We start from the raw sequence: 14,728 nt of genomic DNA, 5'->3' as shown, positions 1-14,728 counted from the left end.
GATGCACTGCAATCGGCTGATCTAGGAGCAGTTCGCGTTATCATGCGGTAGATGCAGGTTTTTTGAGATTCCCCGAAGAGGAGGTGGGCTGCAGAAGAGCTGACGATTGCTAGACATTAGCTATTCATACCACTTAGTTTAGAGCTTACTGCTTTAAAAATGCCTACAACATGCATCTATCTATTTTGAAAAACACTTTTGATTTGTATAGCGCCAATTCATAACAAATGTTATCTTTACAAAAGAGGTAGATAGATATATGGTTGGTCTAACAATAAAACATGAAGATTTACAGATAGTGACATGCAGTAGGATATGAATGAACAGAGCCATTGGTAAACTAGAACACATTTTATGTTTCTTTGAGTATTGAACACTTGATTATTTTTGATATGATAACTATGGATCCAATACCATAACATATTGCCACATTGGTTTCAGAACGACTGCCAATCTCTGTCACATTGATAAAATGTTTTGTTGCTATTTGTTGTGTGAAACAGGCTCCGACTTGAATATCCAGAAACACAGGGGAATTGGAGGGAGGGAGGGGTTGGTGGATTACATCAGAATCAGCCTCCTCTGACTCATCAGCTGTGCTCTCTCTCTCTCTCTATCACTGCTTACAGTCTATGGGCTGCATCTGCTTGTCACATGATGACAATAAAGCCAGAGATGGTAGTCAAGGAAGATCTGTCACACACACACACACACACACACACACACACACACACACACACACACACACACACACACACACACACACACACACACACACACACATATACATATACACACACACACACACACACACACACACACACACGCACAAGTTGTACAAATAAACTGGTTGGGTATCAACAGGCAGAGATCACAGAGTGTTTTCAATCTGTTTGCAAAAGTCTGGTGTCTTAACATGAAAAACTTTTTTATTTACAGAAGTTATTAATGATATTATATATAAAAGCATATTGTTAATTATTCAGTGGATAAGGGTCAAAGAGACTGAGCCTGAAAAAGGATAAATAGAATTATAATGAGAAAGTAACAGAGTTACAAAGGTACATATGGTGTTATTGACAGGAGTATTGTAGGTTCAGACATGCATGTTCCAGTTAGTGACCACATGCTAATAAAGAAAAGTGGTATTGCACATGACAGTAAAAGTGAAGTGAAGCAACATTGCACACGGTACTGAACGTGATAAAGCTCCACATGGAAAAGGAATATTGCACATGATAGTCAAGCATTTAATGTGTAGGTTATCTAAAATGGAAAGAGTAATATTTCACATGAAATGAAGTAAAATATTTTACATAATAGTAAAGTTATCATTGTACATGATAATGAAAACACTTTAGCTGTACTGTACATTATATATATTATTATGAAAATGATTGCTCATGATATGAAAGATACCCTCCATTTTTCCTGCTGCAGGAATTAGGGGAGTTACGTTACAGTTTGAAGTGGCTCCTCGGTGGACTCTGATGGTGCATGCTATGATATTGTATATTGCACATTGACATTGTCAACTTTTGTCACATTACTTGATACCCTTTAAAACTACTCTATTAATAAAGATACTCAAGCAACTCTTTCACATTTGTGCTCAATTTTTTTGAAATGGGTCAAAAAAATTGATTACTTCAAAAAAAAAAGAAGATTTTCTTAAACTTATACCAAAGATTTACAAGGTAATTGTGTATAACACACTTTCCATGTCACAATAAGACAAAGATAGTTGTAATTTTAGTTGTAAGTCAAGTACCATACAATTCACTGCTTATAGAGCATCACATGTGTTATATCTCTGTTCAACTGATGTTTTTCTTTACTCTAGTTTTGAACTGCAATACCAAAGCTCATCCAGTCCAGGTAGGTGAGTTTGTAGGAGAGCCACTGCTGCTTCATTATGCATTCATTCAAAACGAGTTGTAAATGTGTAGGAACACGTTCCTGAGTAGGAACACTTCATTATACTCTCTAAAGCAAGCAGTATGGGATGTTTGATTTCCATTTGAATGCAGGCAAACATTCTCCTCCACAAGATTGGTGGAGAGTGAGGGGCATAAAATAAAAATGTTATCAATGCTTTGGCCAGGGTTTCATAAGTACAATATGTTTTTCAAAGTATGTTCACATTAAGTCAGCAACTGTGAATCCAACCAGCTACAGGTCAGGAAAGTCTTACTCTGAGAACAGATACAATCCCTAAAAATGAAGGTGAGATCCACATGCTTTATTATCTTTCTGTGTAATCTCTTTGTAGCACATGTCCTTGATCCTTTTTAGTTTAGTCAGAGTTTCATTTATTTATTTCCGTCTTTATGAAATGTATTCCAATATTAACCAACAAAATACCTAATGCAAGTGGAGAAAGATCATAAAAGATACGGTAAAAATGAGAGAGGCACAAACAGAAGAGAGAAACACTTCTTTCCACTTGTTTATGTCCTGTTAGTCATTGAAAGTCTGCTGCATTGTTGTTGTTTCATCATGCAATAGTGAGATGATCCCATGTGAAAGTGAGCTTTATTTTTAAATTTTTTTAGATAAATGTAGTTCCTATATTTTATGACTCAAAGTCTGAGGGATGTCTGAGTTATCACTTTGGCTTTTGATTTACAGCAACTTTAGTCCGATCACTTTGACCTCCTGCACAATACTTCCTGTCTGATTTGGCATAATTAGTCTTTTTGGTTCAAATGTATGTAAAATGATGGTAACATTTAGTAATGTATATAAAAGTGTGCATATGGGCTACAATATAATAATAAATAAACACAACTATATTTTGTAACCTTTAGCCTGCAGGTGTTTTAAGGTTGATTTTCTGTTCAGCCAATAAAATAAATGAATAAATAAAAGCTCAGTCCTGGTGTCAAGATAAAGAGAGTAACTGTTTATGCCTTAAAGGCCTGTTTTTCAGGTTAGAAAATGTGAGCCAGGTGCACTTACCCTGCTGTTGATTGGATCAGGATTCAGCAGACAGTGTCAAGTACTGCTTTCGAGAAGTCAGATTATCTGAAACCTTGTACTGGAATGAAGATTACTTTTAAATAAGGATGATCTTGTGATTAATGATTACTCCTAATTAGTAAAAGCTTGAGGACAGAACATCTGCCCAGATGTTTAGGGCAGGGGTTCCCAACGTTTTCAGCTCACGACCCCCAAAGTAAGGGTGCCAGAGACTGGGGACCCCCACTGTCCATGGAGGTGGGTAAGGCATATAATGGAGCGCAGAGCCACACACACACACGCACTAATAGGCCTATCCAAACACTGGTAACACAAAAGCCTAAAAACAATGAAACTATTTTATATAGTAATTTATTTGAAACTATCAAAACAATTTGTTTTTTCAATTTTTTTAAGCTGGGGGACGATCCCCCGGGGTCCCTCACTTTGGGGTGCACTGTAAGGGATACAACATGAAATAAACATTTAGTCAAAATGTCCATGGCTCCAGTACAACTCTACAGTGCCATCTATTGACCATTCCAGGTGTTGACCTTTCAGCTTTTTGAAATATGTTGTGTTATGTCGCCATCTAGTGGACATTAAGAGGAAACAAAAGAAAAAGGGAGTAAAACGTTACATGCAGTATATCTAAATGGGAAGACATATTTAGTCCTCACTGATGTAAGTGAGTGTGGGGTATTACGATCTTTACTCTGATGAGGTTTTTAGTCCCAAAGACAAAACACAGCAGCAGAGTTTATGCTGCTAATGTTTCATTTATTCAACAGATTGTTAGTCATAGCCTTTATGTTCTAAATTTAACATACAGTGTGGATGATCCTCGTGGTACTCATTGATTGTATAGAGGGGAAAAGGCCTAACACATAATAAAAAGTAAACAGTCACATCCTCTCATGAACCCAGGAAGAGAGCACAGCGTCTCTGTGTGGGTCATGTTACCTCAGTTATAGTGGTTGGAGTGTTGAAGTGGCTTCACTGCCGCCTTCCCTTACTCACTTGTGGTTTCCTAAAATTGTGCACAAACCACCAGGTGGTTGCAATACTTCGTATTGGAGAAATGGGTTTGTGATGGTTGATCTGATGATGACATGTTTAAACAGATCGATTTATTGACTGTCCTGCGAGCACTGCCAAGAAAAAAATTACAGCTTTCTTCCAAAATACGCAGGACACAAATGCTGCTTCTTAAAAGTACTGCTGATAGTCCCTGTTCTATTGTGTTTTCATATGTTATGTTATGTATTCTACAATTCAACATATTTTGTTCACTTCTTTTTAGATCTTCTTTTTTAAGCCACACAGTAAAGAAAGAAATGATCACACTCTTACGCAATTCCACAAAACTGTTGAACAAGTAAGTAAGACCAGCAGCTGACTCTGTGTCAGTGGAGAAGGTAAGTCTTTAGAGCTCTACAACATTGAAAGACATGCAGAGCAGATAACATCACCAGTACACATCTGAGGTCATCTATATATATATATTTTTGAATGTCCTATTTTGCTTAGTATAATATTTCTGTATTTCTTTTGGATCCATTTTGTTTTGAACACGTTTTCATATTTAATCTTCTCTGTGATTGTGATTTTCTTGGTGAATTTTCTATTTTAAAGTTTCTTTTCCCTCCGTCATGATGCTTTTGATGTCGTGTGTGAAGCATTTTGAATTGCCTTGTTGCTGAAACGTTCAATAGAAATAAACTTGACTTGACAAAAAGTTGAATTAATCAGAACGTTTTAACTTAAACTCTTCTTCAGGTCATTTTGTTTTAAATTTGGGTTCACAAGCATATATGTGGATTTGTACACCAACAATAGGCTGACAAGCTCCATGACGACAGGTCAAACAATCACAACAAAACTAAAAGCATCAACATAAAACATCAGCTAAAACTACAGCTTACAAATCAATAGCAGTTATATTGATGTACAATTATTCGAGCATATAAATATGATAATCAAATCTTCTTCTGAAACTCTCTAAAACTGTGGTTCTCAACTGGTCTCAGGAACAACCACAACCTCCTTAATGAGAAATCGAGACCCAAATCATTTTTCAGCCACCGAGATTTATTACAATGTTACAGTTCACTTAGCAGACGCTTTCATCCAAAGTGACGTACATCACAACACTAATCCATTCATACACTGCAACTGAAGCAGAGGGAGCAATGCAGGGTTAAGTGTCTTGCCCAAGGACACATCGGACATGTTGCTCAGCTGGGGATCGAGCCCTCGACCTTCTGGTTGAGAGGCAACGACTCTACCCACTGAGCCACAGCCGCCCCTTATTAATTGAAGAAAAGTTCAGTTTGAACTTCAGAAGGATCAAAGTGTGACAGAGCAAAGAGAAGAGACATGGAACAACATGTTTTAGAAATGCATCATAGATTTTTTTGCACATTCACGACTCACTGAAAAGGGGTCCACGACCAACTTTTGGGTCCCGACCCACCAGTTGAAAACCACTCCTCTAAAAGATATCATAATCCTGCATTACAGAGACAATAAGTATAAAAGCAGAGCCGGAAATGGATTTGTTAAATTCAGGTATTTACCATTGTTCCCTTGCTTTTATGTTTATTTTTATAATATTATTTAATTACAGATGTGTGTCCAGGTTTTACCAAAATGTGTTTTTGTTTAACCACTTGGGGGCACTAACGATCCTTCATTTGTATCTGTAAGTAGTTATGGCAGCCTGCTTTTAGTTGCCATTTATCCAGATTGAGGAGTTACAGGAAATCACGTTTGTTAGGCTGCACGGTAAAGATTACTGTCACTAATGCTCTTTATCACAGCTCTGTTTTAAGTACATGACGTCACTGCCTGACGTCATTCTGAGGGAATCTGCACTAACCCCTCGATGATAAGCTTTCTATTCATATTACATTTTGATAGTTTGAGAGAAACTGTCCTGCCACTGAAATTCAGCTGCCTCAATCCCCTCAAACTGCCATTTTTTAATGGTAGTTTATTGACTTTACTTCTGTGACTGGTGTAATCTCCAATCAAACACACAACAGATTTTTAAAGAGGATTTAAGTCAATATTCATGCAGCCATTCTGCTTCAGATGCTGCCTTTTGTTCCTTGTAGATCTGCATGCACACACGAGCTCCAACAAAACAACATCACTGTTCAAAAAGCTGAAAATGTTCTTACATTAAAGAAGTTAACCCTTATGAAACTTTGCTGTTTGGTGTGTTGAACGTCCTGTTTTCTTAATCCCACTAGATGGCAGTCAAAGGTAATGATTCTAGCTTCATGGCTTTGGAGAGCCTCCTCTCTGCCTATCTGCCGAGCTCTCGGTTTCCCAGAAATCACATGGTTGTTGGTAAATTTGCCAAATATAACCAACTGAGGCGCTGTTACACTGCCTAAAGATAAGGGTTGTAAAGTTGTTTTCAGCTGACAGAGGATCAGTTTCTACCCGCCCAGTCTTGTGCTCCGACGTCAAAAACAGACTTCAGATCAGCTTTTAGTGTTACCCTTTGGTCATAAGCCGGGACTTTCCTAAACATAGCTGCAGATCATCGTTTGATCGGGTGTGTTTGAATGAGCTGCTCTAGTCTCAGAACAACCTGACAACCTGGCTGCAGTTGCCACACTCCCCAGGGAAGTTAGGGGATTCACAAAAACACAGAGGGGGATGACCCTGTTATAAAACAATACAGAGGCAGGGCCTGGCTCAGCTAACTGTGACTACACAGCTTATTTAAAGATTAGAATGTGATGCATCCAAAATCACTTTATTCTCAAAGCTCAATTATTGCACATGATTTTGATGAGGAATATTATCCCCTATGTCACTTCTTTACTATTTGATGCTATTCCATTAAAACCCACTTTTTTTTAAACATCTGTCAAACAAAACTAGATGAGGTGTGGAAAAGAAGGGAGTCATGTCTGTGATTCTTTATCCTGCATTAGTTCCTGTATTACTTTTATATTAAAGAGAAGAGAAGCGAGGATCACATTACAGAGACTCTTTTTGAAGTTACACTTTTCTTGCTGATATAACTCACTTTTGATGTGTAGTTTAGTTCCTCTGAGCACTGTCTCAAATGTGTTGCCAATGTATTTGTGTAATTATACAGTGTGCAGGAGTTTGACCCTTCTTATGAAAAAGATGTTTGTTTTAAAGCTTCAGCACTTTTCGCTTGTGTTGATCACCAAAATAAAAGAGTTTGTCTTCTTTTAAAATGTGTTGTATTAAAAAGTATCAACGGTGGAGAGTTGTGACGACCTTATTTTAAAGCTGTGACGGGTCATTTGTGTAATGGAGGTATGATAATAGTAATATCACTGTGTTCACTAAGGCTGTGGTGGAGGGGATCTGGTCATCTTGATCAGTGACTCATACTTGTGTGAGGCCAATAAATCATAACCAAAGTTAGTCTGAATGAGATTAACACTCGAAAATCTCAAACGTGGATTAAGAACATACAGAGAAACATCCATAGAGTCCAGTTTTACCATCACATTGTTTCAAATCTTAAAAATCTAAAAGTATGCAGAATGCTTTCAGTAACTCTTGGGTTTGGCCGTGTTGAGTCAGGCAGCCACCGAGCACACAACACAATAAAGAGAGAAAGCGAAAGAAAGAAGGGACGGGACTTTCCAGCTCGTCTGTGGTGATGCAGAGTGGTACGGTGCAGAACTGGTTAGGCAAAAGCTTCACGGCACATCCACCCATCCATAAACACACATAAAGAGTGTTTGAAGGTGCAGACTGACGCACACGACAGATGTATGAACAACACATTCTCTGATACAGCCGTCATGATATGATACTATATGTCACCATAACACCCCATAGTTTCTTTTATCTAACACGTGCAGCCGGCCATTTTGTGCCCTGCTTTCAGACTCGACCTAAGATGGCCGGCACTTTTTGGCATTCGCTTTTCAACTTTGTGCCCTGCTGCCTTTGTGAACTGCAGGTGGCACACATTAACTGATGGGACGCAGCCAAGTCAACTGATCCGACGGGTCACTGCGTCCGATGAAGCCTTTGTCTCTCTGAGCCGTCAGGTTTTTAAGAACAATGTGAATATAAAGACGTTTATATTTATATTTTTAAAAGCCAGTTTTTTTTTTATCCACATTTTATGGTCACTTAATCATGTCCATATTTTGATCCTCTACATCTGACATCACTCTCCACACACTGCTTCCATGTAAATACTCTGAAACTATCTTCCTCCTGTAAATGAACCCATCTGTTACATAATTACACCATATATCACCATGTTAATTTCAGCATCTTACGCACTACTTACCACTGCCCTACTGTCAGGGACATGATCACTTTTGTCTGTTTATTGTTTGATATTTAATGTTGTACTTTTGTACATCCAGAGTATAGTTTGTCAAAGTCAGATTCCTTGTATGTGTTATCACACCTGACCAATAAAGCTGATTCTCACATCGAAAGCCTTGCAAGTTTGTTTTCTGTCGTTGAAACCTTCAATACCTCAGCTGCCCTGTAGTTGCCCTCAGTGTCTTTCCAACACAGCAACCAAAACAACCTGATCCTCGCACCTTTCCCCGTGTGTTCACCTCCTCCCTGAATACAAACCAGCCCCCCTCCTCATGACCTCATTTGCATTTTGTTCTCAGCTAGCCAGTAGTCCTGGTTCTTGCCTTTAAAAATCATGTAAAATGTAACATGTTTGATGTATAAATCATTACACAAACATCTGTTTTGCTGTATACTAAAAGATGAATTGTTGGGAAATGTAAACTTGACTTCAGTCACCATTTTGTGGATGCACAGAGGTGTCGACAAAATGGTGACGGCTAAGCTGAGCGTCGTCTCGGTCGATAGAGGGAGTTGGTGTTTTCGACATGATGCTGCGAACAAATCACCTCCCTGTACCTTCTGTTTTCATGACGCACATCAGCAGGCAGCTTTCCAAATAACTACTTCCTTGTTGGGCATTTCTAAAATCCTGTTCAGACCAAACGCTTCTCTTCCCGTTTACTGCACCTTGCATTTGTATAATTTGAACAGACCAAGAATGTGTTCAGAGAAATAAATATATATGCAACATCAGGCTTGACAATCCATTAAGACACATACATGTTTTATTTGGGACGTACTGATAAAGCGACCTTTGGCCACTCTGATTGCAAATGAAGGTTTATGGCGTCATATGTCCAGAACTGTGCCAAACTTTAATAATCCCTAAACCAAATACAGGACATGGAATGAAAAAGGAGGCAGTTGATAGATATGTCAAGCCAAAATTATTAATGATTAATTAATAAAGTAAGGTAATAAACATTCTAACAGCAAACAAAATAAATAAGCACAGTTATAAACATAAAGAGGAGATTTAAAGGGCTGCGTGTTTTGAATTACAGACATTTCAAAAAAGAAAAATTATATATATACACAAGTCCACATTGTTTAAGTTTAATATCAAAATATTTACATGAACTGCAGCTTGTTCTATCACATGATTTTATCAGGTTAGCTGCAGACTAACACAGTGTACATGGAGCTACAGCCTCAGGTGTCATTGTGCAGAGTTTCCCTCAGTGAAGAGCTTCTCTCTCTGTTTGTAGTAGCTCCCCTTCTTGTCCATCAGCTCCTGGTGAGTCCCTCGCTCCTGAACTCTGCCCTCACCAATCCAAATGATCTGATCTGCCTTCTCAATGGTGTTCAGCCTGTGAGCGATCACCAGCAGGGTCAGGTTGGGACAGTTAGCCAAGGCCTGCTGAACCTGTGCAGTAAGCAGAAAATCACAGAAATATTTATGATTCTATCATCAAGTGACAGACAGATAGTATATCTCATCTTTGACAACATGTCTGTGCAGTTAAAAACCAAATGCATCCAATTGATTCAGACTGCATGGCTAATTATAGGAGGGAAACATCACACATCCCTACAGACTACTTTTTGAACAGGCTAATCTAAGACAAGCTAAGACGATCGTTAGTGACCCATCCCATCTTCTCTCATCTGCCTCTCACGCTTCCCCAACGCCACAATGCAATGTGAACTCACACACTGAGACATATTGTAGATGCTATGTGTAAGTATAAGGGTGTAATGACGGAGGAACTTTCTCTCAGCACTGTATTGTAATCTGTAATTAGTTAAATTGGTTAACTGAGACATTATATGTGAGTGTTTTCTACATGCAGCACCTGATCTAAATATTAATTATTTCAGTTTTCTTCACCTACTTTTGGGGACACGTCAACATTTGTTGATTCATCAACTCTAAGAACAGGAAGTATTCTACGACCTTATGGTATTAAACCTGTGTCAGAGACTTTCAATCCTTAAGGGCACATCTTTACACCACACTGTAGAGAAGTTACCTTATTTTCACTCTGCGCGTCCAGTGAGCTGGTTATTTCATCCAGAATGAGGACCCGTGGCTGCCTGACCAAAGCTCGAGCGATGGCAATCTGCTGCTTCTGGCTCTTGGATAACTGGCTGCCACCCTCACCCACCTCTGAGAAAGAAAGAACATTGGAACAATTTGATTTTGGTTTAATGTGTAAATGAAAAAAGCTGCAAGATGAAGAAGATATGAAGATTTTAAAAATCTAATAATAGGGCTTTGGTCAACCTTAGTTGTTAACCTTAAGTGTTATGCATCTTTATTTAGCCAGTATAATTCCAGACAATCAATATACATGTTCAAAACACAATAATATAAGTAGAAGATTTTCCTGCAAAGTGATCTTCCTTCATTCAAAAAACCTCAAACATGTAGGCATGTTTTTATGTAGGCACCTGTCCATGTAAAACAGTATTAAAGTTCACCTGCGTCGTAGCCTTTCTCCAACAGTTTTATGAAGTCATGGGCGCTGGCTTTGCGAGCTGCTTCCTGGATCTCCTCCAATGAGCAGTCTGCAAGCCCGTAGGCGATGTTGTCTCTGATGGAGCCAGAGAAGAGCACAGGCTCCTGGCTCACCACAGCAATCTGTTAAAACAGATGTCATACATGTAAAAGAATGTATAAGTATGTATCTTATCACTCCTCATATTTCTGCATGTAAAATAATCTGCAAAGAGTGCTGAGGTCGGAGCCTAGACACCAAACTCAAACTATGTTTCAATATTTATTTTTCCCTATAGATTTTGTTCATTGAGATTGTTTAATGTTGATGTTTTACTTATAAATACAGAACAGTTAAAGGACATTTAAAAGACAGAAATGATCTGAGACAGATTAAATTAAATGATCAAATTAAGTTCAACACCAGAAAAAAGGCACAATGCTTAAATACCTTCTTATGGAGGAAACGGTGGTCATATGATTTCAGAGGTTCATTGTCCAATAGGATTTCTCCATCCTGTGGGTCATAGAACCGCTCCAGCAGACTCACACAGGTGCTTTTTCCCTGTCCAGATTGACCTGCCAGTGCTGTCATCTGACCTGCCTTCAGCTCCAAAGAAAAGTCCTGAGCCAAAGAGACAACAAGTTTAACAACGCTGCAAAAATGAACTTTTATCCACCGGACTCTTGAAGACAGATAACTATCTTTGATCTTTGCATTTATTCAAGTCAATTATTTTGTTATACTGTCCAATTTTAACAGAAGAGTTCCTCTTGTGTACCTGTCGTTCAAACCTCACCTGCAGAACTTTTTTGTTGGGGGAAGCTGGATAGGAGAAGTTGAGACAGTGGAAGCTGACGTGTCCTCTCAGCTGGTCAGGTTTTAGTGTTCCCTCTGTGCTGACCTGTGGTTTCCTGTCCAGGTATTCAAATACTTTCCCTGCAGCCCCCACTGAGTTCAGCATGTCACCGAAGATGTAGGTAAGAGTCTAGAAGACAGATTTATAGAATGAAACTTGCAGAATGTCCATTTGAAATAATTTAAATAAACACATGTTTAAGATAGTGATTCACAAGCACAACATGTCTGATTGGACATATTTAAAACAACGAGCCGATGGAAAAACCTTGTTGAGGAAATATAACATTTATCAGAATGTACTTTATTTATCCCAGAGGGGATCATACTTTTTCAAAATAAAAACTTAGGACCAGATCCAGAGAGGTGGCAAGGCACGGCACCGCCCCCAATAAATCTGATTGGCCTCCCAGGTGCCACTCCAAAATCCTGAAGTTTGATTGGCTATTTGCCTGGTCAGAGGCAGACGTTCATATCAACTATATGTGCTGTGTAGCAACAGGCTGGTAGAAGCCTTCTTTGCATTTTAGAGTATCAAGAGTACAATTCATTAAAAAAACACATTGGTTGTTCATAGTTGTCCTTTACCTATTTATTCCTTTTTATTTCTAAAGCAACTTAAAAGCGAACACTTTAAGGTGCTTTAAATAATTTTCTCTGATTATCAAAAATTCACAGAGCATTATGAGATACCCTGATGTTGTCTCCAAGGTCTGACTGGTAGAGGAGGAAGGAAACCAGGTTTCCAGTGGTCATCTGTCCTCTCTTGATAAACAGCCTGCCGTAGCACAACATGAAGACCTGCATGCCCAACCCTGTCAACTGTAAACACACATAGAGGAACAAAGACTTTTAAATAAATGTACTGTACGTCTGTGTAGAAAACATGATCTTTAAGTTTTTTACAAAAGAAAAAAAAACCTCACCCGCCGTGTGAGCAGGTAAACAGCTCGGACTGTGTCCCGTTTGGTCTTGAGCTTGTGTGTGTCCATCAGGCAGTTGTCATAGCGACCGGCCTCGTGTTTTTCTGCTTTAAAACTACGTACAACGCGAATACCGGACACTGTCTCGTTGGCAGCTTCATTTGCCTGAGCAATTGAGTCCTGCACGGCGATAGACAAAGCCTGAGGAAAGAAGAAAAACACAACTTCAAATTCATCGCAAGTTTAAATGTTGTGATTCATAAAAGCAAATCAGTGGATTGATGAAGAAAATGCTTTTTACCTGGTGGTTAAAAATTCTAAAATACTTTTGGAAGAAGATTTGATTTCAAGGTTTTAACAGGAAGTAATAAGGCTCAGATGTGTGCAAAGAAAGATCTTATAGAAGTTCACTTCTGAGATTGTTATTGTCTTTCTAAGACATAAGAACCCTCTAACTTGTTTTAAATGAAGGGATCAGTGGATCTTCATGTTTATTCAACTGTAAAGCCTCTACCTGGTAGTGTGTGTCGTAGATGTTCTGAATGAGGCCTGTGATGGGCGTCTCCATCAATACGAGGAATGTGAGCTTCCATGAAAGATTCATCATCAGAAAGATCATGCCCAGGGTCTTGATGAATGTCCTCAGCAGCACGTTGACATTCAGACACACGGTTCTGCCCATCAGGTTGGTGTCTTTAGACAATCTGGATGTGATTTCACCTACACAAAATATGAAAAAGAATTATCTTCTGTCCTCTAATGTTATATTATTGTATGCTTATCCTATCCTCTCCGTAAAGGTCCTGTTCTATCTGCATGATGTCTTTACCTGACCTATTCTGTCCTTTGAGTGCACTTACAGCATACCTGGCCTTACCTGTCTTTATGGTCTCAAAGAATCCAATTTCCTGTTTGGTCAAAGCCCCAAAAAGCTGCACTTTCACCCGGCATGTGAAGGCACTGATGGCAGAAAGTAAGAGGCCCCCTCTGCAGCCTGCACTCACAGAGCTAATCAAAGAGAAACTCAGTTAGTTTTGTCATGTAATGCATGCAACACAAACTAGAGGACATATGCAGAGAGGAAAACATTATCTGTACCTTCCCAGAGAGAACAGGCCCATACAGAGCAGTGCAGATATGAACTCACTGGGCTGGTACTGACTGCTGAGGATGTCAATGACTCTCCCAGTGTAAAACGGGATGAACATCTCACCTGAGAAGAGACACACACACAAAGATGAAGATACATCTGCTGGGGAAATAAACATTAGACTATCATCATCATCACCAATAGGAGCAACTTGCATAATAATGATACATGAGCAGTATCAATTTCATCCACATCTCAACAAATGATATTTTCTGTTCAAATCTGTATCATCTGTTGTACTTACAGATAACAGCCAGCGACAGGAACACGACCCCTCCCAGCAGCAGTAGATAGTCGGGTTTGCACATGCACAGGACCCTCAAAAAGAGCACTCTGGCTTTTTGTTTCTTCTTTTTACCGGTGGCTGCATCGTCGGTGTCCGGGATGGTAATTTCCCAAAACAGGGCAGCAGCCAAAGACGCTCCGGTGCTCATCAGCCAGCAGCGCATATCCGCCAACAAGCCGCATTGTGTCTCCTCGTTGTAAAGCACTCTGGTCCCGGTCTCAAACACCGCGGGCAGTAGACTGTGCGCGGCTGCAATACGAATCAGTAACGGTTTAGGGTCTCCAAAGCTGAACAGAGTCACAGAAGTCAGAGCCAAACACCGGACAGCTGCGGTAACCCAGAGACGCGCAAGTTGTCCAAAGACGCTGTGAAACACTACAAAGCCCGATAAGTAAAACACAGACAGGTCGACGCAAAGCGCACAGAACACAGTAACGACTTTGCGGATTGCTGTTTCTATATTGCCTGCCATTTTCAGGCGCACACGTCCTCAAATGACCTGATGTGCCGCGAGTCTGGTGATTATGTTTTCAGACAGTTTCAGTTTCGTTTTCTTGAAAGAACCGGGGATTCCCTGAATCCCAAACTATCGAGAGTAATTCTTGTAAGTAGGATTATAAAACTCAGATGTTAAACTTGAGCCCATTTCTAAATGTTATCGTGATCACCATTTCACTGTATTAACAACCTGAAAGAAAGCTGCACAACAAAACACAGTGTC

At 39.4% G+C, this 14,728-nt stretch overlaps 1 protein-coding gene across 1 annotated transcript; it reads right to left on the bottom strand.

Annotated features, from left to right (window-relative positions):
* Positions 1-9,056: 9,056 nt before the first annotated feature.
* Positions 9,057-14,535, bottom strand: tap2a (transporter associated with antigen processing, subunit type a). Its single transcript, XM_061059650.1, has 11 exons — positions 13,966-14,535; positions 13,670-13,784; positions 13,449-13,579; positions 13,086-13,291; positions 12,575-12,772; positions 12,342-12,470; positions 11,590-11,778; positions 11,241-11,414; positions 10,774-10,933; positions 10,323-10,459; positions 9,057-9,715 (listed from the first exon to the last, which is right to left on the bottom strand). The coding sequence occupies exons 1-11, from the start codon at positions 14,477-14,479 to the stop codon at positions 9,509-9,511; spliced, it is 2,160 nt and encodes a 719-aa protein (XP_060915633.1). The 5' UTR covers positions 14,480-14,535; the 3' UTR covers positions 9,057-9,508.
* Between the last annotated feature and the right edge of the window lie 193 nt (positions 14,536-14,728).

The sequence above is a fragment of the Labrus mixtus genome, chromosome 16 (genome assembly GCF_963584025.1).
Source record: "Labrus mixtus chromosome 16, fLabMix1.1, whole genome shotgun sequence".
Taxonomy (NCBI): domain Eukaryota; kingdom Metazoa; phylum Chordata; class Actinopteri; order Labriformes; family Labridae; genus Labrus; species Labrus mixtus.
This window is presented reverse-complemented; position numbering and strand designations above follow the sequence as displayed.

Coding starts and splice junctions, on each gene's coding strand:
- tap2a (XM_061059650.1), bottom strand. CDS start 14,479: ATGGCAGGCAATATAGAAACAGCAATCCGCAAAGTCGTTACTGTGTTC. Junction 13,580..13,669: donor GGCCTGTTCTCTCTGGGAAG/GTACAGATAATG, acceptor CTCTTTGATTAG/CTCTGTGAGTGCAGGCTGCA. Junction 10,460..10,773: donor GGAGAAAGGCTACGACGCAG/GTGAACTTTAAT, acceptor TTTCTTTCTCAG/AGGTGGGTGAGGGTGGCAGC.